Source organism: Schistocerca serialis, chromosome 9 (genome assembly GCF_023864345.2).
Source record: "Schistocerca serialis cubense isolate TAMUIC-IGC-003099 chromosome 9, iqSchSeri2.2, whole genome shotgun sequence".
NCBI lineage: Eukaryota > Metazoa > Arthropoda > Insecta > Orthoptera > Acrididae > Schistocerca > Schistocerca serialis.
The window spans coordinates 178,570,563-178,597,836 of record NC_064646.1 but is presented as its reverse complement, the minus strand read 5'-3'; the positions used below and the strand labels follow the sequence as shown (position 1 = coordinate 178,597,836).

General features: G+C 39.8%; 1 protein-coding gene across 4 annotated transcripts in view; it reads right to left on the bottom strand.

Moving 5' to 3' along the window:
* LOC126419292 (protein I'm not dead yet-like) overlaps positions 1-27,274 on the bottom strand; it is a 263,495-nt gene that overhangs the window by 66,566 nt on the left and 169,655 nt on the right. For 3 of the 4 annotated variants that reach the window (XM_050086458.1, XM_050086460.1, XM_050086459.1), the window contains exons 4-6: positions 25,761-25,875; positions 16,263-16,366; positions 6,916-7,050 (exon numbers count right to left, since the gene is read on the bottom strand). In XM_050086458.1, the coding sequence (XP_049942415.1) occupies positions 6,916-7,050; positions 16,263-16,366; positions 25,761-25,875 (354 nt within the window). The remainder of the gene's footprint in view (positions 1-6,915; positions 7,051-16,262; positions 16,367-25,760; positions 25,876-27,274) is intronic. The other variant, XM_050086461.1, reaches the window with a different exon arrangement.

Sequence of the window (27,274 nt, the reverse complement as noted above, 5' to 3'; positions counted from 1 at the left end):
TCCTTTAATTGTGCCAGGCTGCAACTTAACACACACAACACAGGCTTCATACCCACACAGATTGTTGGTGCAGCATCTGAGCTCCAGATTCTTTCCTCTGACAGTTATAATTAAATTTATTCCTTTTGATCTAACTTCATCCCTCATCCTGCATATTTTTGCATATCTGTGTGTGTCTTTATGTATTTTTATGTGCCTTTTCTCTTATCCAGCTTCTCTCACAACCATCAACAACTATTTTGCCCATTTTTGTGTCATTCCCATTTCCTTTCCACCACTCCTGCCATGGTGATCCCTGCTACATCTTTCTGCCCAGTTCAGAAAAATATCCCCTTCCCTAGCTAATACCCAGTTCCACATCCTATTTCTCATATGTTGTGTAAAACATGGAATCCCCCCAAATGGCCTAACCATAAATATTCTTTTTTCTGGATCCACCTGTCCTTTCACAGTGAACTTGCCCTTTTCAGATTCTGCCAGTCCATGGGCATCACAAACCTGGTACTGCAGAAACACATCTTCATTGCACAGGCATCCCAGAACCACCACTGCTCCCTTTCAATGATACCACTACTGTGCAATCCCAACTCCATATATCACAGCTCCGAAATTGAATTTCTTACTCTCCAGCACTTGTAGGAGCACTCCAGATATCCAACTTGCTGACATCGTACTGCTTCCTCAGGACAGCACTACTCAACCTCTAACTTATCCACAGTGTTCCTCCTCATCCATCTCTCATGGTACCTAAAGCCTGCCCAAGCTCACATTTTCAACTTGCCACATCCTCCAAAACTCCCTACTAACTCACCTCCAAATCCAGAGTCAAAACATTCCCATAACACTGTTGTTAACCTTTCCACCAAAACCCTCAGCTCCACAGAAGTTTCAGTCCTATCCAAAGGCCTCATTTTTAGCCCTGCACCTGAATTTAACCATGCTGGACTTGTCAAAGACCTCTGCTCTTCTTCTCTCAATCCCAGCAATGGAAGAACTTCTGTTCTGCCAATCCCTCCAACCAAAGCCAACCCAATTCCATAATTGAATCCTGCCTCTTACAGTTCATACAACCATCCAACTGTGATCATCCCCCCCCCTCCCCCTCCCTCCCACCTAACCACTCGCTGGTCTCCTTCGAGGAATTCCTTACCTCCAACTTCACCTCATCATCCTTTCCCAAGTCCCTTCCACAGAACACCAAGCTTTCAGTAGAAGAAAGAGTAGCCATACACAACCTCAAAACAAATCATGACCTAACTATCCTACATGCAGACAAAGGTTCCATCACTGTTGTTATGAATCCCAGTGACTACCTGGCAGAAGATCTCCTCCACCTATAATTTCTGCCAGAGTGATTCCATCCCAGAAGTCCAACACAACCTCCAATTAAATGATAATTAAATGGACACCCTAGCTGCAAACAGGCGGTGATATACTTCACTGGGGACATGTTGAAAATGTGTCCCCTGACTGCGTCTTGAACCCGGCATCTTCTGCTTACATGGCAGATGCTCTATCCATCTGAGCCACCATGGGCACAGAGGATAGTGCGCCTGCAGGGACTTATCCCTTGCACACTCCCTGTGAGACCCACATTCCCAACATGTCCACAATGCTACATTTGCAGTGTGCCTAATAGATGTTTGCCCATCATACTCATTACCTTACTAACTTTATCCTAACCCACTACTATTTATCCTTTGCAGGGAAGGTATACAAACAAATCCTTGGTCAGCTGTGGGCACCTGCATTGCACTCTGCTATGTCAATCTGTTTGTGGGTCACCTACAGGAGACCTTCCAAGCCTCCTAAAATGACAAACCACTAGTCTAGTTCAGGGTTTATTGACAACGTCTTCATGATTTAGACCCAGGACCTAGACATCCTTCTTCATTTCTTCACAACCTCAACACCTTCTCCCCCATCCCCTTCACCTGGTCCTCCTCAACACAGTATGCCACCTTCCTAGACATTGACCTCTTCCTCTCCATCCATACCACTGTCCACATTAAACCCACCAGCCACCAACAGTACCTGCTTGTTCACAGCTGTCATCCCTCTCTCATCAACAAATCCCTGCCATACAACCTGGCCAGCAGGGGATGATTATATTTGCAGTGACAAGAACTCCCTTGTTCAGTAAGCTGAGTGTCTCACCAAGACCTTCACAAACAGCCACCTAGTCCGCAAACAGATCTCTGGTGCCATTTCCCCCCACATCCCCAATCTTCCCACCAACCCTCAAGAATGAGCACAAAGGAGTGCCCCCTTTGTCACCCAGTAGCACCCTGGACTGGAACAACTGAACTACATCCTTCACCAGAGCTTTGATTACCTATCATCATGCCCTGAAATGAGGAACATCATACCTGAGATCCTTTCCACACCTCCTAAAGTGATGTTCCATCACCCACCCCACCTCCAAAACATCCTAGTCACACCTCCAAAACATCCTAGTCGATCCCTATGTCACTCCCAATCCAACCTGTGCCACGAGGGTCATATCCCTGTGGAAGAACCAGATGCAAGACCCACCCAATCCACCCACCCAGCACTTTCTATTCCTGTCCTGTCACATGTTTATCCTAATCCATCAGGAGCCAGGCCACCTGTGAAAGCAGCCATTTCATTTACCAGCCCTGCTGCAGTCATCACACAGCTTTTTATATCGGTATTTCTACCAACCAGCTGTCCACGAGGATGAACGGCCACCACCAAACTGTGGCCAAGAGTAAAGTAGATCACCCTGTGGCACAACATGCAGCTGAACATAGCATCCTTGATTTCAGTAGCTGCTTCATTACCCAAGTCATCTGTATCATACTCCCCCCCCCCCCCCCCACCGCCACCCCCCTCCTTTCTTAACTGCACAGATGGTAGTTATCCTTATAATACATTCTCGAGCCTCATAATTATCCAAGCCACAACCTGTGGTAACATACTGCCCCACTTCCTGCACCAAACAGGTTTCTCCCCACCCCCCACCCCCTCCCCCCCAGCCCCACCCCTGTTCTATCACTTCCTTCCCATTCTCGTCTCCCATCCTCTTTGTTCGTTGCTGCCTGCCAACGCAGCCACCCATCTTGCCCCACTCCTCTCCTTTTTCACTCCTTTTTTCACCACCTCTGTGCCCCACAACGTCCTGATGCTGCACCTGTTGGCATTCTAGCCCCTGCACACTCCACCAGATAGTGTTCATCTCTCTCCCCCATTCATCTCTATCCCCTCTCCGCCACATCCAGATTGCTACTCGCATCCCATGTGATAGTTGCACTGTTGTCCAGGGACACCAGAATTGGCAGTCATGTGTGCATGAGGTGTGCTTGTTTGTGTGTATGAATGGTGTCTGTTTCTCTGTTCCAGCGCAATGACAAGTGCCAACATGAAGATTAAGAACGCAAAAGCAGAGAGGGCTGTGAGACAACATCAGCCAATAGTACGCTGACTAGCATGACACCACTACTGGAGCTGCATCTATATGAGGAGAATATAAGCACCGTGTCACCTAGCCAGTGCCAGAGTGGAAGACAGCTGTCATACCAACACTACCGCAGTGACTTGTGAACTGAAGTTTCTTGCTTGCATTGAAACTGTATATAGCGAAGGACATTGATTATTTTCATTTCACCATTTGCTTGCGACACAACTCTGTGAATACGCAAAGTTAAGTGCTTTCAATTTAACTTACTGTAATATACTACATTGATATGATTTGCTTGAATTGTGTGCTAGCAATCTGAGGAAACAGCTTCCTAGTCACCCTCTATTATACGAGTGGGCAGGATACTACATTCTCTTTTGCTGATGAAGGCTGTGGCTGAAAGCTTACAAAAGTGCCTTTTAATTGTGCCTATCTGCAACTTAATGTTTCTTCTTTACAGTAAATAACAAAATGTAATACTATGCATACTTTACCATACTGTATTTAAATTTAAGGAACATTAGAAGTAAAACATTTCAGAAAATTATTGGGTAAAGCAATTAGATAAACTTCACTCAAATGCTGACTAAATAATAACATGAATTTAAATACAGTGTATGAAGTACACCATCAAATACAGTGTAAAAATTTACGGCATTGCCTGCAAGCTACAGCACGTAATTATTCTACTAAAGAAGTAAGTTAGCTCTATTTGGTTGGTCATTTCATGCAGTTTCTTTAGTGTGTATTGTTTTATGTTCATCTGGTGCTACAACTCATTTTAGTTTGGCTCACTTCGACACTCCATCCACATACTCATATTATTTATTTTATCCAATATTCCACATGTTCTGAGAACATCATCTATACTTTCTGAGAACATCATCTATATTTCTTCTTCAACTTCATCATCCTCATCCATGACTGGTTCACTATCATTTCGAACATCATCAATAATGTCCTTGTCATCTTCAAAAACAGTTCTTTGATGTTGATTATTACCCAATGGTTCAAGTCTTCAAGATCAATGTTGCACTGCAGAATATTACATTCAGAGTGTTTGTCACTGTTGTTGAAATCTATGTCATTGTAGAGTTCTTCTGTTGCAATTTTGTTTTTCTCCCCCCCCCCCCCCCCCTCAATAGAACACTTGTTCCAGCAATTCATAATTACAGATTTCAAGAACATTTCCATTTCCTCATCTGAATTTACTAATGAAGTGAGCAGTTCATGGTAATAACAAGCCTTAATACTCATAGGATGCCTTGATCCAGTGGCCAAATTAATGCAGTCATGTTTTTTTTTTGGCAATAACGAACACTTCAACAGATGTATGAGCTGGGCAGTGATCAAGTACTAATAGAGCTTCTTCTCTTAGCTTATGTGATAACAGGTGCTTCATCACTGACTGAACAAACAAACTCTTCTTGGTGAAAATGTCATGTCGTCCAAGCATTCTTTGAATGCCTGCAAGCGAATTATAATGACAACACTTTTACAAGCTTGAAACATTTTGAGCTTTTACTTTTACCTATACAAAGAGATTTCATCTTTATGGTTTGGTCAATTTATTTGTGGCACAGAAGAGGGTTATTCCATCTTTATTCATTTTCAAACCTGTCGTATTTGCTCATTTTTGTATCAAGAGATCTGGTTGGAAGGAACTGATAATAAAGTGCTGTTTTATCACAATTATATGCTTGAAGATCGTTTAGATTTTCATACACCATTATTTTGTGAAGAATTTCAGGAAACTGTGAAGCAGATTCGTTGTTGGAAGACCTTGCTTCTCCTTCAACGATCTTTTGGCAAATTCCACAGTGATATTTCCATCTTGAGAACTATCTGTCGTAAGCTTCAAAATCTTTGTTCCATGTAAATCAAAGTGGAATTTTTCAGCTTGGAGTTTAATAATTGGCCTGTAAAGTGGAACATCTTCACTTCTTTTCACATTAAAAACCACTTACAAAGGCATTTGTCAAGTTCACTGTCTTTTCGTAGCTTAGTCATTTTTCTGTCCATTCCCATTCAACTGTGTTTACAAAACTTTTAAGTTTATTCTCTTCTTTCATCTGTCCCCTGATTGTTCTTTCAGGTACACCACACTCACTTGATAAACTTGCCTAGTTTTAGCCTTCTTTACATGATCAATAATTTTTAATTTATCATTCCTGTGACATCATAACAAGCACACAAAATCCAGACAATGAGTGAATAATTTATGATCCACATGATGGTTGTTCTGATTTTGATTACTGCCATGCATGTTCTGTAGTCACCTTGTTGACTGTGTCACAATATTAACCAAACAATGGAAAATCCAGGATGTCGTCTCAGTTGCCCGAGACTGCAGGCGTACGTGTGTATGTGTGTGTGTGTGTGTGTGTGTGTGTGTGTGTGTGTGTGTGCGCGCGCGCGCTTGCACGCATGTGTGTATTCATTGTTGTTGACAAAGGCCAATGGCCAAAAGCTTTAATTTGAAATCTTTTTGTTGTGCAACTCATCATCTCCGCTATATGGTGTGCCACAATGTTAACCATGAGATGTGTATTCAAAGCTTCTGTCCAGCAACAATCTCAATATGTGGATAAGACAAACCAAAGGTTAATTTTAATTACATCCATCTACTCTGGTTATTGCTTAGAGATCATGGAGGTTGCAGGAGTAAATTGTAATGTAGAATCATTCACAAATGATATTTTGTTTTGGAGGACATACCTCATACCATGTTACATCCAAGTCTGTCGTATATTGGACTGTGGTATACCAGGCTACTACTGCAATTCAATAGTCTACAAACAAACCAGCCTAATGCCTTTCATAAAAACAGTCATAGTGATATTCCTGCTCATATACCCCTTAATTCAATCCTAAATACTATTTTCCTTGCACTTCAGCACCTGGGGACATCTGATTACATACAGGTTACACATGATTTTATACATCTGATGAGGGGGATGGGGATATCATCAGACACTCACTGAAAATAGCAGACTGATATTGTTCCGTAGACTAAGCACACTGCTGCTAATCATTTGACTTTCTGCCAGCCAGAACGTACTGAGGAACTAAAATTGAAGGAATTTTACTTCATTTTATGATGATCAGGAGCTAAAGTCTATTTTATTATTATGCTTTCCAAATATACATGTCTTTTGTTCACTGAATATTGTGTGTCGCTTAGATTACACAGTATGCAGTATATCATTCACATTAATGTATTATCAGCATATGCCTTCTCAGTACTTTTCTGCATTCAAGAATTAGACAGCAGTCAATATTTGTCATTGCAGACTATAGATACTGTGCCTATTAAAGTAAAAAAAATGATGGATCTCACTGACAGGAATAAAGAGTGTATTGATTCTTCTTTTATACAGCTGTCCTTTCATATTAGGTTTCTTTTAATATTAAATTTATTACATCATATACTTCTCATTTAAAAATAAACAAGCATTTAAAGCATTTTTGCAAAATATATGGGTGATACCAACGTTGCAAATAGTCCTTTGAATATGAGATTGGTTCCAGTTCCTATGAGGGTTCCAGTCCCACCCAAAGTGGCAGCATAACATATTCCAAGGAAATATCCAACAGCTTCTTTATCTGGAGTCTCTTCCTCTTCATCCCTGTGTGAAAAGAAAGCGCACTAATCATGCAATTTGTATCTTTGTGCTCTTCATTCCAGATTTCAACTGTGATGACTTGCATCATCCATTCTTCCTCCCATGCCCAATAAGTGGAGAGTTTAGTGATAGTAACGACCCATAATACTACTTACCATTATGTCAATACAGCTACAGTAGATGGACAAAAGGAGCCATGGTCAGTATGTGATCTGTTTACATACCACACATTTTGCCTCTATTTTCATTGGGTGTGAAAAGTGATGAAACCATTTGAGTAAGGTCCATATAAGTTATTACACATTTCCATGCACTACTCCACAGTACTCCATAAATCATAAAAAGCAAAGTTACTGAAGTATTAAGAGCCTGCCTGAATGTTTCATGGGTTGTGTTGGATAAGGTTGTGTATACTGTGTGGTATTTCCATGAGACAACTGCTTGTCATCTATAGGTGCTACTGACAGATTGCTGTTGTGGCTTGCTAATTTATGCACTGCCTGTCTAGAAAAGTGCAGGCACCAAGGGGCTGGGCTATAATGTCATTGCACATGAGGACAGCGACTGCCCGGGAAATGGGCCATTGTCTTTTCATGCGCAGCACACGAAAAGTGGGACCACAAGTCATGGTCCAAGTGTATGTGCATGAGCCAAATGCTGGTGCCCTACTTAACTGTCCTAGTTTCAATTCCCAATCTGTGCTATCTCACTCTATTCATTTGTTTGCAGCTGATGATCCGTTAATGCTACCAGCGCTAGTTCCACACTTTGCTGAGCTAAAATCCCATGTCTCTGTTAATTAAATAGTTATTTATTGTGTTTTGTTTGTTTCTTTAATGATGGAGTGGAGGTGGATGGAGGATCTTTGTCTGTGCACAGCTCCTGTCATGTCCCATGTCAAGAAAGTGTTCAGCAGCAGCAGATTTTTTTTGGCTGACCCTATTTTGGTGTGACGTCCATCTTCATCACATCTATCCTTAGTAGTGTGACATGTCAGGCCAATGTAAGATTTCCCACTCTGGCATGGACTTTTATATATTCCTGGTCTCCACAGACCTAGGTTGTTTGTTTACATCAGAGGGTGGACGACACAAGTTATTTGATGTCTCCTGAATAGTCCATCAATCTTAAAGTACATGCCACCAACATAAATTGCAAAAAACATCATGCTCTGTAATGAGGCTTAGTGTGTCTTAGCTGAAATGAATCTGCTTTTGGAGTACCCATTCTGGACAAATACAAAGCAGAGATGGATAAGTTCTGCTGCATCTGAGACAGCTCTTGCCTTTTGAACAAGGGCCCATTTACACTGGTGCATTGGGGTGGGTGTTGGCAACTTGTAGCTGATAGATACAGATCAGTGTGTGCTAGTTTATGAAGTACACTGTGACCCAAGGAGCCATCTTCTTTTCTAAGAACCAAGACTTTCAGAAATGAAAGGTCTCACTTTTCTCCAGTTTGATAGTAAAGCAGATTTAAGGTGGATGGAGTTAAGATGTTCCAAAAATGATGGAAGCATTACTGTCCCATGTGGCCATACCACAAATAATCGTCTACATATCTGCAAAAACACATTTCAAAACCTCTGATTTAAGTGCTTTGTCCTCAAAGTCTTCCACAAAAAGGTTGGCTTCTATGGGAGACAGAGGGCAGCACCATCCGTTTGCTCAAAATATTGGTCATTAAATAAAAAGTAATTTGAGGTAAGCACATGCTTGGAAAGATGTAAGATATCCTCTTTCAGCTAAGCTCCTATGAGCTGCAGTCAACCTACCAGAGGCACTCATGTGAACAGAGAGACTACATCAAAACCCACTAATATGTCAGTTGGTTCAAGATGCAGGTTATTCAGTCACGTTATAAAGTCTTCTGAATTTCAAGTATGGTGCTCTCATTTCCCTACCAAACAGCTCAAAAGACAAGTCAGATATTTTGTTATGCAGTATGTTGTACCTCCTTTATTGCTTAAAATGCGGCAAATCAGAATTCCTTTATGTATCTTTGGCAGGCTTTAGAGTTATAAGGAAACTGTTGCTTATACTCTTAAGCTCTTTTTCCGATGGTCGGAAAAATGGCTGCATTTGAGGAGGTGGATGTCTTTAATTGTACTCCATCTGTTGGATCTTTTTGGAGACAAAAATATCCTGAGTCCTGCAGTAAATCCACTATCTTGTTAAAAGAAGATTTTGCAGGAAAGAGAGCAGTAGTGTTTCCCTTGTCAGCAGATAAAATGACTATTTCTGTGTCATCTCTTAAATAACAGACCACTTTTCTTTCCTCAGTGATGGTCTTTTGCTTGGGTGCAAGCATCCTAGTTGTGGCCCTACAAATCTCTCACCTTATTCCTTTAACAATCTCACGAGGAATTTTGAAGGGCAAAGTCTTTGGAGTTGGTGAAAAATTTAGTCCCTTTTTCATCTCTGATACCACAGCATCACTTAGAGGTTGATGGGTGCAGTCAAATTCAGTGTGTCTCCATAGTTTAACTTCTTGTGATGATCAGAACATAAGATCATAAGACTGCTTAAGAGCTTACTCAGCATTATGTGTCACATAAATCCAAAAAGAGTGCAACAGGCTAGCCAGCAACAGAGAGCAGCAAGTAGACAATATGGCTTTTGCAATTTGGACACCAAGTCAAGTACAAAGAATCATATAGTGGCATAAATAGACAGCAGCATGATACGATGGTCACTCCAAAAGAAATGCACACAATTTTTTTCAAAATCAATTTTTTATTCTACATGATTGAAAGTTTTACAGTGTGTAGATACATTCTTTAGGAACAATATTTTCATTTCTCCACATAATTTTCATCCCTCTCAATGGCCTTACGCCATCTTGGAACCAGCACCTGTATACCCACACAGTAAACTTCTGGTCCAACCTATTGGAGCCATGTTTGGCAGCATGCACAATGGAGGCATCATCTCCAAACCTTGTTCCACAAAGAGAGTCTTTCAGTTTCCCAAAGAGATGATAGTCACATGGAGCCAGGTCAGGACTGTAAGGCGGGTGTTTCAGTGTTGTCCATCCAAGTTTTGTGATCGCTTCCATGGTTTTTTGACTGACATGTGGCCATGCATTGTCGTGCAACAGCAAAACATCCTGCTTTTGCTGATGTGGTTGAACACGACTCAGTCGAGCTTAAAGTTTCTGCAGTGTCGTCACATATGCATCAGAATTTATAATGGTTCCACTTGGCATGATGTTCACAAGCAAGAGCCCTTTGGAATTGAAAAACACCGTAGCCATAACTTTTCCAGCAGAAGGTGTGGTTTTGAATTTATTTACTTTTTCTTGGATGAATTTGCATGGTGCCACTCCACTGATTGCCTCTTTGTCTCTGGTGAAAAAATGATGGAGCCACGTTTCATCACCTGTCACAATTCTTCCAAGAAATTCATCTCCACCATTCTTGTACTGTTCCAAAAGTTTGCTGCATAAAATTTTACTTGCTTCTTTGTGAGCCACTGTCAACATCCTGGGAACCCACCTGGCACAAACCTTTTTTAACGCCAACACTTTCAGTATTCTGCAAACACTTCCTTCCCCTATACCAAAGTAGCATGACAGTTCGTTCACCATGATGCGTCTGTCAGCAGTCACCAATTCGTTAACTCTGTGCACATTGTCTGGAGTGTGTGCAGTATGAGGTCTGCAGCTGCAAGGACTATCCTCAATATTGCCATGCCCGCTTTCATCAAGTAACCTGCTTGCCCACTGACTAACTGTACTGCGATCAACAACAACATTTCCATACACCTTTTTCAACCTTTTGTGGATGTTTCCCAGTCTCTTGTTTTCACAGTACAGGAATTCTTTGACAGCACGTTGCTTCTGACAAATGTCAAGTGTAGCAGCCATCTTGAAGACATGCTGTGACAGCGCCACTCACGGGAACAGGTTGAACTAAGTTTCAAAACAAGCAGGAAGGATTATCTACACACTGTAAAACTTTCACACATGCAGAATGAAAACTGTATTTTTACAAAAATAGTGTGCATTTATTTTGGAGTGACCCTTGTATAAACAGTACATGTTCTTATCAGCATAAGTGTGAAGACTAAATCATTGTACTAAAAACGTTTTTGAGCTTAAATGGCTATTTGTTTGGCTGCCTCATGAACAATTTGCATATAAATTAAGGTGTGATAAAGTGAGTTTCAGGAGTTCAACAGTTTTGATTGGGAGCAGTGAATACAGCCTCTAAAGTAATAGAATTTGCTCTCAAGAAATAAGTGCAGGTGGTACTTCAGTAAGAAATAAAATGTCAGAGGTTTTACGGACAAAATTTTCTGTACAGATAAAATGCATTACAGTTAGCAACACAAATTAATTATGCAAGAGGCTATTTATCTATGGACCAAGCTCATTGTTGTCCCATTTTTGGGACTGATATGAGGTGAACTTTAACGAAAAATTTCTAAAATTTATAACTGCCATGAACGACATTCAGTACTATATTTGATAGGGACTACAATAACAAAAAATGAACTGGTGTAACTACATATTAATGAAGGGTGATTTCCCTTTAAATGTTGTCACTGGACTCCCATCTCTGTCTCTTTGAAATTGTGCCTTGCTGCTCATGCCCCAAGCTAATGATTACACCCAGCAGTGAAAGTAAAAGTTTTATCCACTGCACATCCTGCAATATTTTGTAATTGTAGGAGGAGTTCAAAGTAATTTTGATGATATATATTGCAACCCTATAATTGTGGGTCCTTGCATGATGAACTACCATTTTTTATGACATTCATGGTTTCCAGGTATGAAAGGACAAATGTTTAAATGGTGCTAACTCAGAAGGGAGAAAATGACATCTGCTTGTGAGAGTGTTTGGACAAGAGTCAGAGTCAAAGATGGATATTAAATTGTAATTAAGTCCTTCTGTCAACCACCATAGTCAGCCCCATATGTAACCAAAAACCTTAACAAAAACATCTCAAATGTATGTATGTTTCCCAATCACAACTCCATCATTGGAGGAGACTTTAATCATTCAACAGTTGATTGGAAAAAGTACAGTTTTGTAAATGGTGGGTGTAACAAGATATCCATCAAAACAATACTGAATGCTTACTCTGAAAATTGTCAACTTACTTTAGATATTGAGAAAGATAAAAATGCAAACCTTTGCATCACTTTGAAATGTTTTCAGATTCTGACTACATCAGATTGTATGCCATTATACATAAATTCATTAACTACAAATAGTCTGGGTTTACTATTAATATTGCTTGCCAGATCATTTATAATACAATATGAACTTCATTGGACCCTGCCTGAAAGTTCTTCTAAGTTTGTTAGTGACTCTCCAAACTGTCATAAACTGCTCTACCAGCTACATATCTATCAAGTACTTGGTCACCTTGCCTTCTACATTTGTGCAAAAATTTCTTTACATTCTCCTGTCCAGATGATACCAATTTGTCCTTGAGTTTTATTTATTTATTTTATTTATCCATCCATTGACAATAAATATTGTATGGATGTTGTCAAGGGTACATGTAAGCCATTTCAAAGAAATGGGAGACAAACAATATATACGTAAAAAAGTACAAAACAAAATAATACAATGAAGTTAATAATAATACAACGAAATTAATATAGCCTATATACATCCCTGCTTGTTATTTTAAATGCATAGTCTGTTTTTCATAAGGCTTTAGTTTTGTCCTCCCTAAATGGCAAGTCCTTATATACACAACACTGCTTAAGTATATATTTACATCACACAACATTTGTCCTTTAAGTATGTAAATGTAATGAATGATTAGGTAATGAATGATTAGGTACAGATAGAGTATTTTCCATTTTGCCTTTATAAATATAACCAGAAAAAATTTATTGACCTACATAGTCATTTGCAGAATAAAAACACTGTTCTACTAGAAATTTTTTAAATCCAGTTTTAAATTTGTTATCATCTTCTAACTGCCTTATGTTGACTGGCAGTGCGTTGTACAGTTTTGCACCGAGAAGGCTCACATGCCTTTGTGTATTCGTTCTTTTTGTTTTCTGAGTATGGAGTGTTGCACTATTACGGGTATTGTATTTATGAAAGTCGGCATTTGTCTGAAAATCTGCAATGTGGGTCCTGACATACAATACACATTTGTATATGGATAATGATGGTATAGTAAGTATTCTAAGATTTTTGAATGTGGGTTTGCAGTGTGTCTGTGGATGACTGTGAGTTATTATTCGGATGGCCCTCTTCTGCAACAAAAAAATTTGTTTTAGGCGCCCAGTTGTGGAACCCCAAAATACACTCCTGGAAATTGAAATAAGAACACCGTGAATTCATTGTCCCAGGAAGGGGAAACTTTATTGACACATTCCTGGGGTCAGATACATCACATGATCACACTGACAGAACCACAGGCACATAGACACAGGCAACAGAGCATGCACAATGTCGGCAAGAGTACAGGGTATATCCACCTTTCGCAGCAATGCAGGCTGCTATTCTCCCATGGAGACGATCGTAGAGATGCTGGATGTAGTCCTGTGGAACGGCTTGCCATGCCATTTCCACCTGGCGCCTCAGTTGGACCAGCGTTCGTGCTGGACGTGCAGACCGCGTGAGACGACGCTTCATCCAGTCCCAAACATGCTCAATGGGGGACAGATCCGGAGATCTTGCTGGCCAGGGTAGTTGACTTACACCTTCTAGAGCACGTTGGGTGGCACGGGATACATGTGGACGTGCATTGTCCTGTTGGAACAGCAAGTTCCCTTGCCGGTCTAGGAATGGTAGAACGATGGGTTCGATGATGGTTTGGATGTACCGTGCACTATTCAGTGTCCCCTCGACGATCACCAGTGGTGTACGGCCAGTGTAGGAGATCGCTCCCCACACCATGATGCCGGGTGTTGGCCCTGCGTGCCTTGGTCGTATGCAGTCCTGATTGTGGCGCTCACCTGCACGGTGCCAAACACGCATACGACCATCATTGGCACCAAGGCAGAAGCGACTCTCATCGCTGAAGACGACACATCTCCATTCATCCCTCCATTCACGCCTGTCGCGACACCACTGGAGGCGGGCTGCACGATGTTGGGGCGTGAGCGGAAGACGGCCTAACGGTGTGCGGGACCGTAGCCCACCTTCATGGAGACGGTTGCGAATGGTCCTCGCCGATAACCCCAGGAGCAACAGTGTCCCTAATTTGCTGGGAAGTGGCGGTGCGGTCCCCTACGGCACTGCGTAGGATCCTACGGTCTTGGCGTGCATCCGTGCGTCGCTGCGGTCCGGTCCCAGGTCGACGGGTACGTGCACCTTCCGCCGACCACTGGCGACAACATTGATGTACTGTGGAGACCTCACGCCCCACGTGTTGAGCAATTCGGCGGTACGTCCACCCGGCCTCCCGCACGCCCACTATACACCCTCGCTCAAAGTCCGTCAACTGCACATACGGTTCACATCCACGCTGTCGCGGCATGCTACCAGTGTTAAAGACTGCGATGGAGCTCCGTATTCCACGGCAAACTGGCTGACACCGACGGCGGCGGTGCACAAATGCTGCGCAGCTAGCGCCATTCTACGGCCAACACCGCGGTTCCTGGTGTGTCCGCTGTGCCGTGCGTGTGATCATTGCTTGTACAGCCCTCTCGCAGTGTCCGGAGCAAGTATGTTGGGTCTGACACACCAGTGTCAATGTGTTCTTTTTTCCATTTCCAGGAGTGTATTATTCCGTATGTGGCAAGAGATTGAAAATAGCCAAAATATGCCATTCTGGCACCCTCTGAGGTACAAGCATTTGCAATAATTCTGAGGGCAAAACAGGCTGAATTAAGTTTTTGTGCAAGTTTTATTACGTGGTCATTAAAATTTAATTTTTCACCCACATGAATCCCCAGCAATTTTGTGGATGTCACTCTGTCTAAGGCTTTGTCACCCCACACCAGATCGAGATTTACATTTTGAGATCTTTTCCCAAACTGCATATAATTTATTTTATTTACATTCAATGTCAACCTGTTTGCATTGAGCCAAGAGTGGATGTAATTTAGTACTGTATCAGCAGTTGTTGGTAGCAATTGCTTTGGTGCACTTATTATCACACTAGTATCATCTGCAAATATTATTGCTTTGGTTGCATCATCTGAGGTGTGAAAATCATTTACATAGACAAGAAACAATATGGGCCCTAGGATGCTGCCTTGTGGTACTCCTATTTCTACATTTTTTGCCTCTGATACTGAATTTATTTTGTGGTTGGAGTAAGTTGATGTCAGTCCCACAACCTGTGTTCTGTTTTTTAGGTATGATTCAAACCATTTTTTTCCTATCCCATGTATACCCAACGGTTCCAATTTTTCTAAAAGAATGTCCTGGTTCACAGTGTCAAAAGCTTTGGAGAGGTCTAAATTTACTCCTACTACACTGCAATGTTTCTCTAGATTTTTGATTATTTGTTCAGTGTAGCACATTACTGCTGTTTCGGTATTTTTACGTGCTTGGAAGCCATGCTGATTTCTGTTAAGTAAATTATGGTCATTGAGATATTTGTTAATTCGGTGCTTCATCAGTTATGAACCACTGCCTCTTTATCTAGTTTAATGAACACATAAACCTTTATACTTGTTTTAGTTTAAATTTTTATATAAAGTAGCAGGGAGAATGATATCAAATCAGTCTTCAGACTGATGACAAGAACAACAACACCAGGAGGGAAAGTTACCTGTGCTGCTTTCTGGTAGATCAACCTTTGGTACACAATGGAGTGAAATACATAGCTATGAAACACTTGGCACACACTGGAGTGAAATATAGTTCTGAAACTCTTTGATAACATTTATGTAAAAATAAAAAGACTGACTGACACCAAAGATGTTTTCAAATGCAGGCTTAAGTTTTTTCTTCCCAACAACTCACAAACAGAAATGGTAATAAGTTAAAGATGCTCAGTTGACCAACTTGTAGCCATACAAACGTGTTACATGGAACATAACTAACTTTGCCCTGAAAGTCCTGCTTTATCGTAATTAAGGCACTGCATTAGTTTCATGTAATTCTCATACGAAATGTTGTTGTTCTCATTGACCTTTCTTTAAGTCTTTACATTTAATTCCTTAAACTCTCATTACGATCTTTAGTTTGCATTTAATCTTTTTTTTTATTCTCATTCCACATGTTCAAGACTGAGAAAGATTCTTACATTTTTTTATTTTATAGACCTTGTCAGTTGCATTGCACTTACTCTGGACTGTCCTGTTTAGTTTCTTTTCCAGTTGTTTCCTGAGTGTATTCCGCAAAGGCTTCGTCAATTGCAAGAATTGCAGACCTTTTTTCTGCCTTTTCATGCTGGAAAATAATAAAAATTGTTGGTTTATAGTTTCAGGCTGTAATACAGCACATATTTCAGGTGCTTGTATGTATGTATGACACATAACAATGTGTATTACAATACTTCATTGTTAAATTGATTCACAACAGTATTTTTTGTGTGTTACACATTAACATTCAGGCAGAACAAATTTATATTAACATTACTTTTGACAGAGAACATTACATTCCAGAAGACAGTGTCCTACCTAACAACGAAGACACATGAAGCTGTTCTTGTCAGCCATTAAATCTCTCTGGGCAATAAAAACTTGCAGGTGGCTGTTCCACTCTGAGTCCTGAAATTTGAAATTCTCTCCCCCCACCCCCTCTTGCTCTAGACAAACTTTGCATTTCTGCATCTGTCTGTACATCTCCCTATTTTTCTTCTGTAGCAAATTCCCATTATCTTTTTATCACATTCCCTATTTCTTGTTTTGTTCTGTCCTTATTGCAGTTACATCTCACCAAGTTTTCCAATGCTCTAACTTATTAACTGAACTATGAAAAATTTCATGAACTTATTGCTTTCATACTTTCCCACTAACCTTGCTCTTGCGTTTTCTGAAAACTTCATTTTAAAGCCATTGTTTTCTTCATAACACCATACCAGCAGCTTAGTGGAATGACAAATGTAACACATTGCATACAATCACTACTAATATTTATTCATTACATAAAATATTTAAGGAGTTTTCACTCCATCATCTTTAGGTGCAAAGCCACACTGATGAAGTGTTGATGACAATGATTTTAAGTAATCACATACATTTCATTAATATAATAAGATTGCCCACCTGAAGATGGTTTTAATACATTGCATAACAAATAAAGAAATAGTAACTTCTGTATGGACCGTAGTTTATTTGTCATCTCATTTTTAACAGTGGTGGGCTTAACCAAATGCACAACATAGATGTTACTGAATTATATACAATATCTATGACTGATTTAGCATTGTTCTAAAATATTTCTAACATAAAGGGAGGCAAAACTGGATACCAACTGATTAATTATTCTTCTTAATTCTTTTATCCATCAACTCTCACATTCATATGTTATTTATTTATTCATTCATTCATCCTTTGATTGTGATACTGGCTACATCAATGTACAAATATATTTTCAATTTACTGTTACAGTGTAAATTACATTTTGAGCACTTATTTTGCAATAGACGCTCATGTACACTAAATGGCTAGCCTGATCCATGGTCCTCAATTTAATTGTAAGTTGCCTAACTAAAGGCTTCCAGGGGCAACAACAATTTTATTTTCAATATTTCATATAGTTACTGACCAAATTTAAGTTTTAAATAGTGTGGTAATCTACTCATTAAGGGGTATAATCTCATGTTAAAGGTTTACACACTAAGGCAAGTATTACAGTCAGTGTACATGTCTTGAGACAAGGAAACTATTGCGTCCCCACTACCCAGGATATATTCATCCAGATTTGAGAATGAGAGCACTTAGTGACTTCCAACAAACTGTATACATAATTTCAAAACTTTTTCTTATTTATGCCCATCACAAAATGATGAAAGAAAAAATCTTATCATTTACAAAATCTTTGCTGCTGATGCAGAAAATCTTCAACATTTGGCATGACATTTTAATTTATTCCTTCTTTACTATTAACTCTATTTGCGGCATATTTAGCGAGCAGTATCCACATTTACCACTCAACGGACATGCAAAGTTGCATCACTGTACAACGTATAGCTCAGGAGACACTGACGTGTGAAAAACTAGCTTTTGCTTTAAAAGGAGTCCAAACTATCTGACACTCGTCCAGTATTTCATAATGAGAGCATTTAGCAACTTCCTATAAACTTTGAACATAATTTCAAACTTTTTCTAATCTTTTCATTCCTTACACACTTAACATCAAATATTTAAGTAATCAGCTGTTTTATACATAGGAGTTTGATCCTTTAAGGAATTGTGGGCTTATTGGTTGTTGTTGTGGCCTTCAGTCCTGAGACTGGTTTGATGCAGCTTTCCATGCTACTCTATCCTGTGCAAGCTTCTTCATCTCCCAGCACCTATTTCAACCTACATCCTTCTGAATCTGCTCAGTGAATTCATCTCTTGGTCTCCCTCTATGATTTTTACCCTCCACACTGCCCTCCAATACTGAATTGGTCATTCCTTGATCCCTCAGAACATGTCGTACCAACTGATCCCTTCTTCTAGTCAAGTTGTGCCACAAACTCCTCTTCTCCCCAATTCTATTCAATACCTCCTCATTAATATGTGATCTACCCATATAATCTTCAGCATTCTTCTGTAGCACCACATTTCAAAAGCTTCTATTCTCTTCCTGTCCAAACTATTTATCGTCCACGTTTCACTTCCATACGTGGCTACACTCTGTACAAATACTTACAGAAACGACTTCCTGACACTTAAATCTATACTCAATGTTAACATATTTCTCTTCTTCAGAAATGATTTCCTTGCCATTGCCAGTCTACATTTTATATCCTATCCACTTCAACCATCATCAGTTATTTTGCTCCCCAAATAGCAAAATTCTTTTACTACTTTAAGTGTCTCATCCTAACCTAATTCCCTCAGCATCACCCGACTTAATTCGGCTACATCCCATTATCAATGTTTTGCTTTTCTTGATGTTCAGCTTATGTCCTCCCTTCAAGACATTGTCCAACCTGTTCAGCTGCTATTGGAGGTCCTTTGCTGTCTCTGACAGAATTACAATGTCACCGGCGAACCTCAAAGTTTTTATTTTTCTCCATGGATTTTAATTCCTACTCCAAATATTTCTTTTGTTTACTTTACTGCTTGCTCAATATACAGATTGAATAACATCAGGGATAGGCCACAACCCTGTCTCACTCTCTTCCCAACCACTGCTCCCCTTTCATGCCCCTCGACTCTTATAACTGCTATCTGTTTTCTGTACATATTGTAAATAGCCTTTCACTCCCTATATTTTACCCCTGCCACCTTCAGGATTTTAAAAGAGAGTATTCCAGTCAACATTGTCAAACATTTTCTCTAAGTCTACAAATGCTAAAAACGTAGGTTTGCCTTTCCTTAATCTTTCTTCTAAGATAAGTCATAGGGTTCCAATATTTTTTACAAATAGAAAACATTGTTTATTGTTATTCATTTATACATTGTTGAAAAGCTTACCCTTTTGTCTATTTTTCAACATGGTCGCCTTTTTCTTACCCACTTTTGAAGACGGTGCTCCAGCTTACGTATTCTTAAGTTGAAGAAGTCTCCCACCAACTCGTTGAGGAAGAGTGTGACCTCTGCTTGGACTTCATCATCACTTTTGAAGTGTTTGCAACATAAGTGTTCCTTTAGCTTGGGGAAGAGGTGATAATCACTGAGTGCTAAGTCCAGGCTGTATGGGGGATGGTGCATAACAGTCCACCCAAATTTCTTCAAAAGCTCCTGTGTTTCACGAGTGACGTAGGGTCGAGCATTGTCATGAAGAGGTACTACTCCCTCCTTCAGTCATCCTCTCTGGCGATTCTGGATTGCTCACCGGAGTTTGGCCAATGTTTCACAATATCTGACTGAGTTTATTGTCATCTCAGGTTGCATGAAATCAGTCCCAAAACACAGTCACCATAACTTTTCCTCCCGACTGCATTTGTTTGAATTTCTTTGGTGGCGATGAACCGAGTGAAGCCACTGACGAGATTGTTGTTTTGTTTTGGAGGTGTAATGAAACACACATGTTTCATGACATGTGATGACAGAGTCCAACAACTTCTGCTTGTTGCCTCACATTGTGGAAGAAACTTGTGAGCACAGTCAAGGCCTTGCTCCATGTGTCTGTCAGTCAGCATGAGGGACCTAGCAAGCACACACCTTGTGATAACCCAACGTTTCTGTTAAAGTTCTTTAAATTGTGCCATGGGAAGCTTCAGGAATGTGTTCAACAAGTTCACAGACAGTGACCCTTCAATCTTTGAGGAGCTCACTGTTGATCTTCTGGACAATCACATCCAAAACTGGCAGTCTTCCACTCAGTCCTTCATTGTGAACTTCCATGTGACCCTCAGCAAAAGTCCTACACCATTGCAGACATGCTGAATGGACATGCACTCTTCACCATAAACCTCAGTCAGTCACTGATGAATCTCCATGGGCAGTAACTTCCTTGTGTGGAGAAACTAGATTACTGCTCGAACCTCACATTTGGTTGGAGTGGCGATCAACATTTCCACCTCTGATGGCTGCCAAGCCAACACTGAGTGATGCAGCAAATCACATACAGGTGGGCTCAACAGTGGGGGAACCACTGCGCATGGCACTGTTGTCAGATTTAGCTTAGGACCTTCTGTCAAGGCTGTAGCTCATTGGGGAATCTTACTTTTGGTACAACCCTCATATATGCACACAGTTTCATCTTCTGCTGTAATGCCTGAATGTCAATTAAACTTAAGAAACTTGTGGACTTGTCATTGACATAGTATATGTAGCATATTTCTCAAGATATTACCTTAATATTAAAATGTCTTTCAACTTATTTTGGACTAACACTGTACAAACATGCTGTTTTCAAGTACTCTCTTACTTTTGTTTAGATGATTGGTAGTGTTTTATATTTTTATTTTGAGCAGTACAGCATGAAAGAGATAGTCAAGAATGTGGAAAAGGTCAAGAAAAAGAAACAGCTCCTATAAAACAATTCTGTATGTTACAATAAGTGTTAATTAATAGTCCTAATAGTTTATCAGCATCCAGAACCAAAATTACAGTCATAATGTTCAACTAAAAAGCAGCAATTTCAGATTCTGGAGGAATATAGTACTGTCTCAGAACTGGGAAGGTAGGGTGATGAGATGTGGCTTCACACAGGTTGCAGTTGACAGGTTGTGAAATGTTTTATGTGATGATGTCACAATGCACTGTTAAAGGTTATCCATCTGTTGGTTCCTGCCACTGAACTCAGAAGTTCAGAGGAACTGGCTATATATGGTGCTCACTTTTGCCTTCCCTGCTCTTTTCATTTGTGTAATCATCCAAAGCACAAACATATTTCGCTGCAAAATGTCTCACTGCAGTCATCCACATGGCATAGTTGCACATCTGTTGCATCATCACATGATGGAGGTACATGATGGGAAACCACTTTTACCAGGCCTAGCCAAAATATCAAAAGATTTTTTCCCTTCACTCACTGACTGAGAATATATATTCATTAGACAATAATTGCTTGTGTGACCTTCACATGAGATTTCTACCATTACCACAAATTTTCCTGAGAAAGCTTCTACTTTGCAGTAGCATAGCTGCATATCTAGTACACATCTACATCTTTATGTCATGAGACATCCTGTGGTAATAGGGCAAAGGTAAATGCTATACCAGAATTATTTTCTCCATTTCTGACTCCATTCATAGATGATGTAGACCAAGAAAATTTGTCACTACCTGTCCATATTAGTATACAACCAAATTTCTCTAATTTTTTCCTGATGATCATTATGAAAGGTATAAGTTGATTTATATCTTTTTTGCGTCATATAGTTTGGTGGGCTTTCAGGAATTTTAGAGTAAGGTGCTCTGCGATGCACACCATATTTCTTATAGTGCCTCCCATTGGAGTTTGATGAACATTTAAGTGATGCTCTTGTGCTGACAATACAAATCCTTGATGAAGCTTATAGCTCTTCTTTAAATACTCTCTATGTATTCTTTTACATTAGCTCGGTAATTAAGACTGAGTCATTTTGCCTGTTAACATACAACTTACTATGGTTATTATTTGTGTTCATCTACATCTACCTCTACATGACAACTCTGCAATTCACACATAAGTGCCTGACAAAGGGTTCATCGAACCACCTTCAGACTATTTCTCTCTTGTTCCACTCTTTGACAGTGTGTGGGAAAAGTCAACAGTTAAATCTTTCCATACAAGGATTTATCTCATTTCATTATGATGATCGTTTCTCCCTAAGCAGAGTGATGTCAATAAAATATATCTGCACTCAGAGGAAAAAGTTGTTGATTGAAATTTTGTGAAAAATCTCTCACCTTAACAAAAAATGCCTTTGTTTTAACAATTGACACACCAACATGCTTATCAAAACCATGACAGTCTTTCTCCTATTTCAAGATAATATAAAATGAGTTGCCTTTTTTTGGACTTTTTCAACGTCCTCTGTCAGTCCTATCTGATAAGAATCCAGTATCACACAGTAATACTCCAGAAGAGAGGAGACAAGTGTACTGTAAGCAGTCTCTTGAGTAGACCTGCTGCATCTTCTCAGTGTTCTCCCTAAAAAATGCAGTCTTGGGTGTCTTCATGACCACATTAACTATCTGATTGTTCCAGTTTAAGTTTTTTAAGTGTAATTCCTATGTATTCAGTTGAATTGATAACCTTTATATTTGTGTGATTTATTGTCTAAGACCAAGAAAGCTATGAGATGATGAACTACAAATGATCTTTAGCAATTCCGTGTCCATGAAAACTGGATCCAAAGTGCACAAGATCGCTATCTGTGGAGGAACAAAGCAAGGTTGGCACATGAACTTCATGGTCTGTGATCACTGGTATGTCACATTAAGTAATGTTATTGTGTAACTAAAATTTAATAGATTGCTTTTATTAGTCATGCATTTTGATGATCAGCTGATTGGATCAAACACTGATCACCTTCAATTCTTCCTGCACTTAGCAACAGTTTATGATGACATGACATCTCTGTATATGACTTTGTTGTAAGCAAACTTGTGGAACTGGTGTTGTTATAGATATTTCAAAATTTCAACTCCTAATGTAAAATTTTACTAACAGTGCACCCTTCCATTTGTCTCAGATTAGCTAATTTTTTCCAATTGTTTATCAACAATTCATTACTTGCAGTTTTTGGGATTTTATTGTCAACAGCTTTTCCCCTGGTGTTTCTTGATCATTTCCCCCACTTTGTATATCTATTGAGAAATTTTTTGGAACATTTCCTTGACTTTAGCATCATGTTCATCTTACACTTTGTCATTACTGTTTCCAGTCTGTCTCTTCTTACTAGGAAACAATTTAAACGTAAATGAGTTGAGACTCAATTACATTATTTAACTTACATGTCTATTAGCCTTTGCTCCATAAATTCTGTCTTAGTGGCTGGAAATAAATATTCCTAATCTAATATAGCTGATTTTGTACTTTGCCTTTACATTGAAAATCTAAGTATATAGTTACTAGCATTTCAGATAGAAGAGTAGCATGTACTTACCAAATGGTAAAGTGTCAACAATTGGTGACGAGCTAACAATCACAATTACACTGTCCAGTCACACTCATGTGACCACCTTTCAAAAGCCTCAATAACCAACTTTTGCAGCATGGTCTGCTGCAAGACAGGCAGGAAGAGAGTCAGTAAGGTTCCAGAAGGTACTGACAGGGATGTGCAGCAATATCAACTCCAGTCCCATGGCCAGCTATGCTAGGTTTCTCAGTTGAGAATCCATGGTGTGAACAGTCCAATCAAGGTGGTCCCACAGCTTCTTGATTGAGTTTAAGTCTGGAGAGTTTAGTGGCCATGGCAGAATAGTAAAGTCATATGTATGAACACTGTGAGCTGTGTGACATGTTGTAATGTCCTGGTGATAGATACCACTGAGTCAAGGAAAAATCAACTGTCTGTAGGGATGGACATGGGGCTCAAGGATAGATGCATACCATACTTGTGTTGATCCACTGTGCCTTCCAGGATGAGATCACTCAGGGTATGCCACAAGAACATTCCCCAGACCATAATGTTCCTTAGTCCTGGCTTGAGCCTCCCGATAATTGTTAGAAAGTCTTTGCTTTCAGATGTTCTGCCAATATAAAATGGCTACCTGCCTCCACTCAGTGGACTTCCAGTTCTGGTACTGGTGTGCAGACTCCAGCCTTAGCCACTGATGAACAACAGTCAGCATGAGTGCATGAACTACGTGTCTGCTGCAGGGGACTGTATGCTGCAATGGTCATTGAGGAGATACTGCTGGTAGTCTGTTGGTTCAGCTGGGCAGTCAGTTGCTCAACAACTACATGTCTATTCGCCTGTACATATCTCCATAGCCATCACTCATCCCTGTCATCTATGGCCCAGTTGCCTCAGCACCAGCTTTGGATAGCAACATTTTGCCATGCACAGTATACTTTATCCACAGTAGCAGGTGAATGGTCAACAAACTTGGACATTTCAGAAATGTTTACACCTTTGACCTGAAAGCCAATGATCAAGCCCTTTTAATGTCAGACAAGTCACTCCATTTCTACATTATGACACCAAGTGCACTGTTTTCCGCATCTCCTCGAAACGTTTTATATACCCTTACTGTTAGTGCCGCCACCTGCCATCTGTGAGTGGTGCAACTGATGTCAATCAGGGATGATGGTCACATTAATGTGACTGGACCACATACTATACACCAGAAAAAAGGTAAAGATAGAAAATCAGGTAACATGCTGATGGTGAAGGAAACAAAAATACTTCCAGATTAAAAAAAAGAATGAGAGAGAAAGAAAGAATGAAAATTATGGCAGCTACTTAGACACTAGAAAATTAATAATGACCTGCTGACAATCCACATACTGAGCCTGAATGCTGTTGTTGGACATCCTTATCTTATTCAGCAGATCATCTTCTCTCATATTACACCCACTGTATACTGATACTGGCTTTATAATCTGGCTTTCAAAATTCATATTATTTCATTCACACTATTCTTTACCCTCTGAATTCTCTTCCACAACCTCATTCTTTTCTCTTCTGCTTCACACAATTTGCATTCTCTCTGCCTGTGCCTGCACACTGTTTTGATGTTTCCCTTTATTTTAATTTTTTACACATTGGCTCATCCCTTCGAAAACATACTCTCACCATTTTTACCTTTTATTCATCTCCTTTTAACTCTCATTTCTCTTCTCTACTGATCACTCGCATGTTGTATTCAGTACTCTGGTATTTTAATTTGTTTGCATTTGCATTAGTTTTCTTATTTTTAATGAACTGAAAGACACTTTAATGAACTGAAATGCACTTTAATGAACTGAAAGGCACTTTATGAAATGGTGTGATGAAGATGTAAAAATTATAATTGCTGGATTCATTTGTGAGTTACTGGTTGAAAATTATGATAATGATTAAGATTATAAAAAATATGATGTTGATAATGAGGTGTATCACATGGTGTTCAGGTACTATTCATACAGTTGTGTACCAGTTTTCTCCACAAATGTGTTTAGCTAAATGTGCTATCTCTGTTTCAGATAAAATTCAAATCAAGAAGAATTTCAACATATAATTGATATAAAATGTGGATTGTTAAGCATCATAAATATGTTTTTTTGTTTCATTCTCTGCAAAATACATATTTTGTGTTAGACTTACAGCCTTCAGCTCTGCTAGTACTGCCTTGGCAATTGGTGTGACCATGGCTGTAGCTGCTGTGTTAGATATCCACATAGATACAAACATTGTAGTACCCATCAATCCAAATAACAACCTAAAACACCAGAAAAAAATCAAGGTTGACACTGCCTAAGTGATAGAAGTTGTGTAACTCTCAAAGAAACAGGCATCTAAAGACAGAAGTCTGTAAATCAAGAACATACACACACAAAACATGTATGAAAACCAAAATCAGATCACAAGGGAATTATCCAATTGTGATGGAAATCAGTAGATGTGAGGTTCATGTACAAACAAACAATCACAAATTAGCAACTCAATAAACATTGGTCCACCTCTGATCCTTATGCAAGCAGTTATTAGATTTGGCATTGATTGATAGAGTTCCTGGATGTCCTCCTGAAATATATTGTGCCAAACCCTGTCCAATTGGCATGTTAAATCATCAAAATCCTGAAATGTTGGTGGGCCCTGCTCCAAATGTTCTCATTTTGGGAGAGATCCAGCAACCTTTCTGGCCACAGTAAGGTTTTGCAAGCTTCAGGACATGTAGTAGAAACTCTTGCAGTATGCAGTCAGGTATTATTTTGCTGAAATGTAAGCCCAGGATGGCTTGCCATCAAGGACAACAAAGCAGGGCATAGAATATCACCAATGTAGCACAGTGATATAAGGGAACCATGGATGACAACCAAAGGGGTCCTGCATGAAATGAAATGACATGCTAGACCATCACTCCCAGTTGTCAGGACATATGGCGGCCATCAGTTGGGTTGGTATCCCACTGTTGGCAGGGGGTGTCTCCAGACACATCTTTGGCCTGAAACCTGACTGCCTGTAGTAGAATTGTATTCAGTGAGGAGTCTCACTTTAAACTAAGTCCAAGTGGCCAGTGAAGATGTGTCTAGAGATGCCTCAGACAGTGGTGGGATACTAGCCTGATTGTCACCCACCATACAGCATGACAACCTACTGATGGTCTGAGGTGCCCTTCATCGTAAGCCATACTGGGTTTACATTTCAGCAAGATAATGCCCACCCACATGTGACAAGAGTTTCTAATGCCTGTCTTTGTGCTTGCAATACCCTACCTTGGCCAGCAAGGTCAATAGGTCTCTCCCCAGTTGGGAATGTTCAGAGCATTGTGGGCGGGGCCCTCCTACCAGCTCAGGATTTTGAGGATCTAACATGCCAATGATACATAATTTGGTACAATATCCATCAGGAGGACATCTCCAACAATGCCATCAATCAATAGTAAGCTGAATAACTGCTTACATAAGGGTCAGAGGCAGACCAATGCATTATTCACGTGCTCAATTTGTGAAACTCTTTCTCTTGAATAAATCATCCAATATTTTTTTCTTTATTTTTTTAACCTTTTATGTACAGTCATCCTCTGATCTTCCAAATAACATAGTGTAATCTCTTTTAAACTGCAGAAAGTATAGGATCATTAATAAATATAATATATTACCAGTAGACTGCTAAGA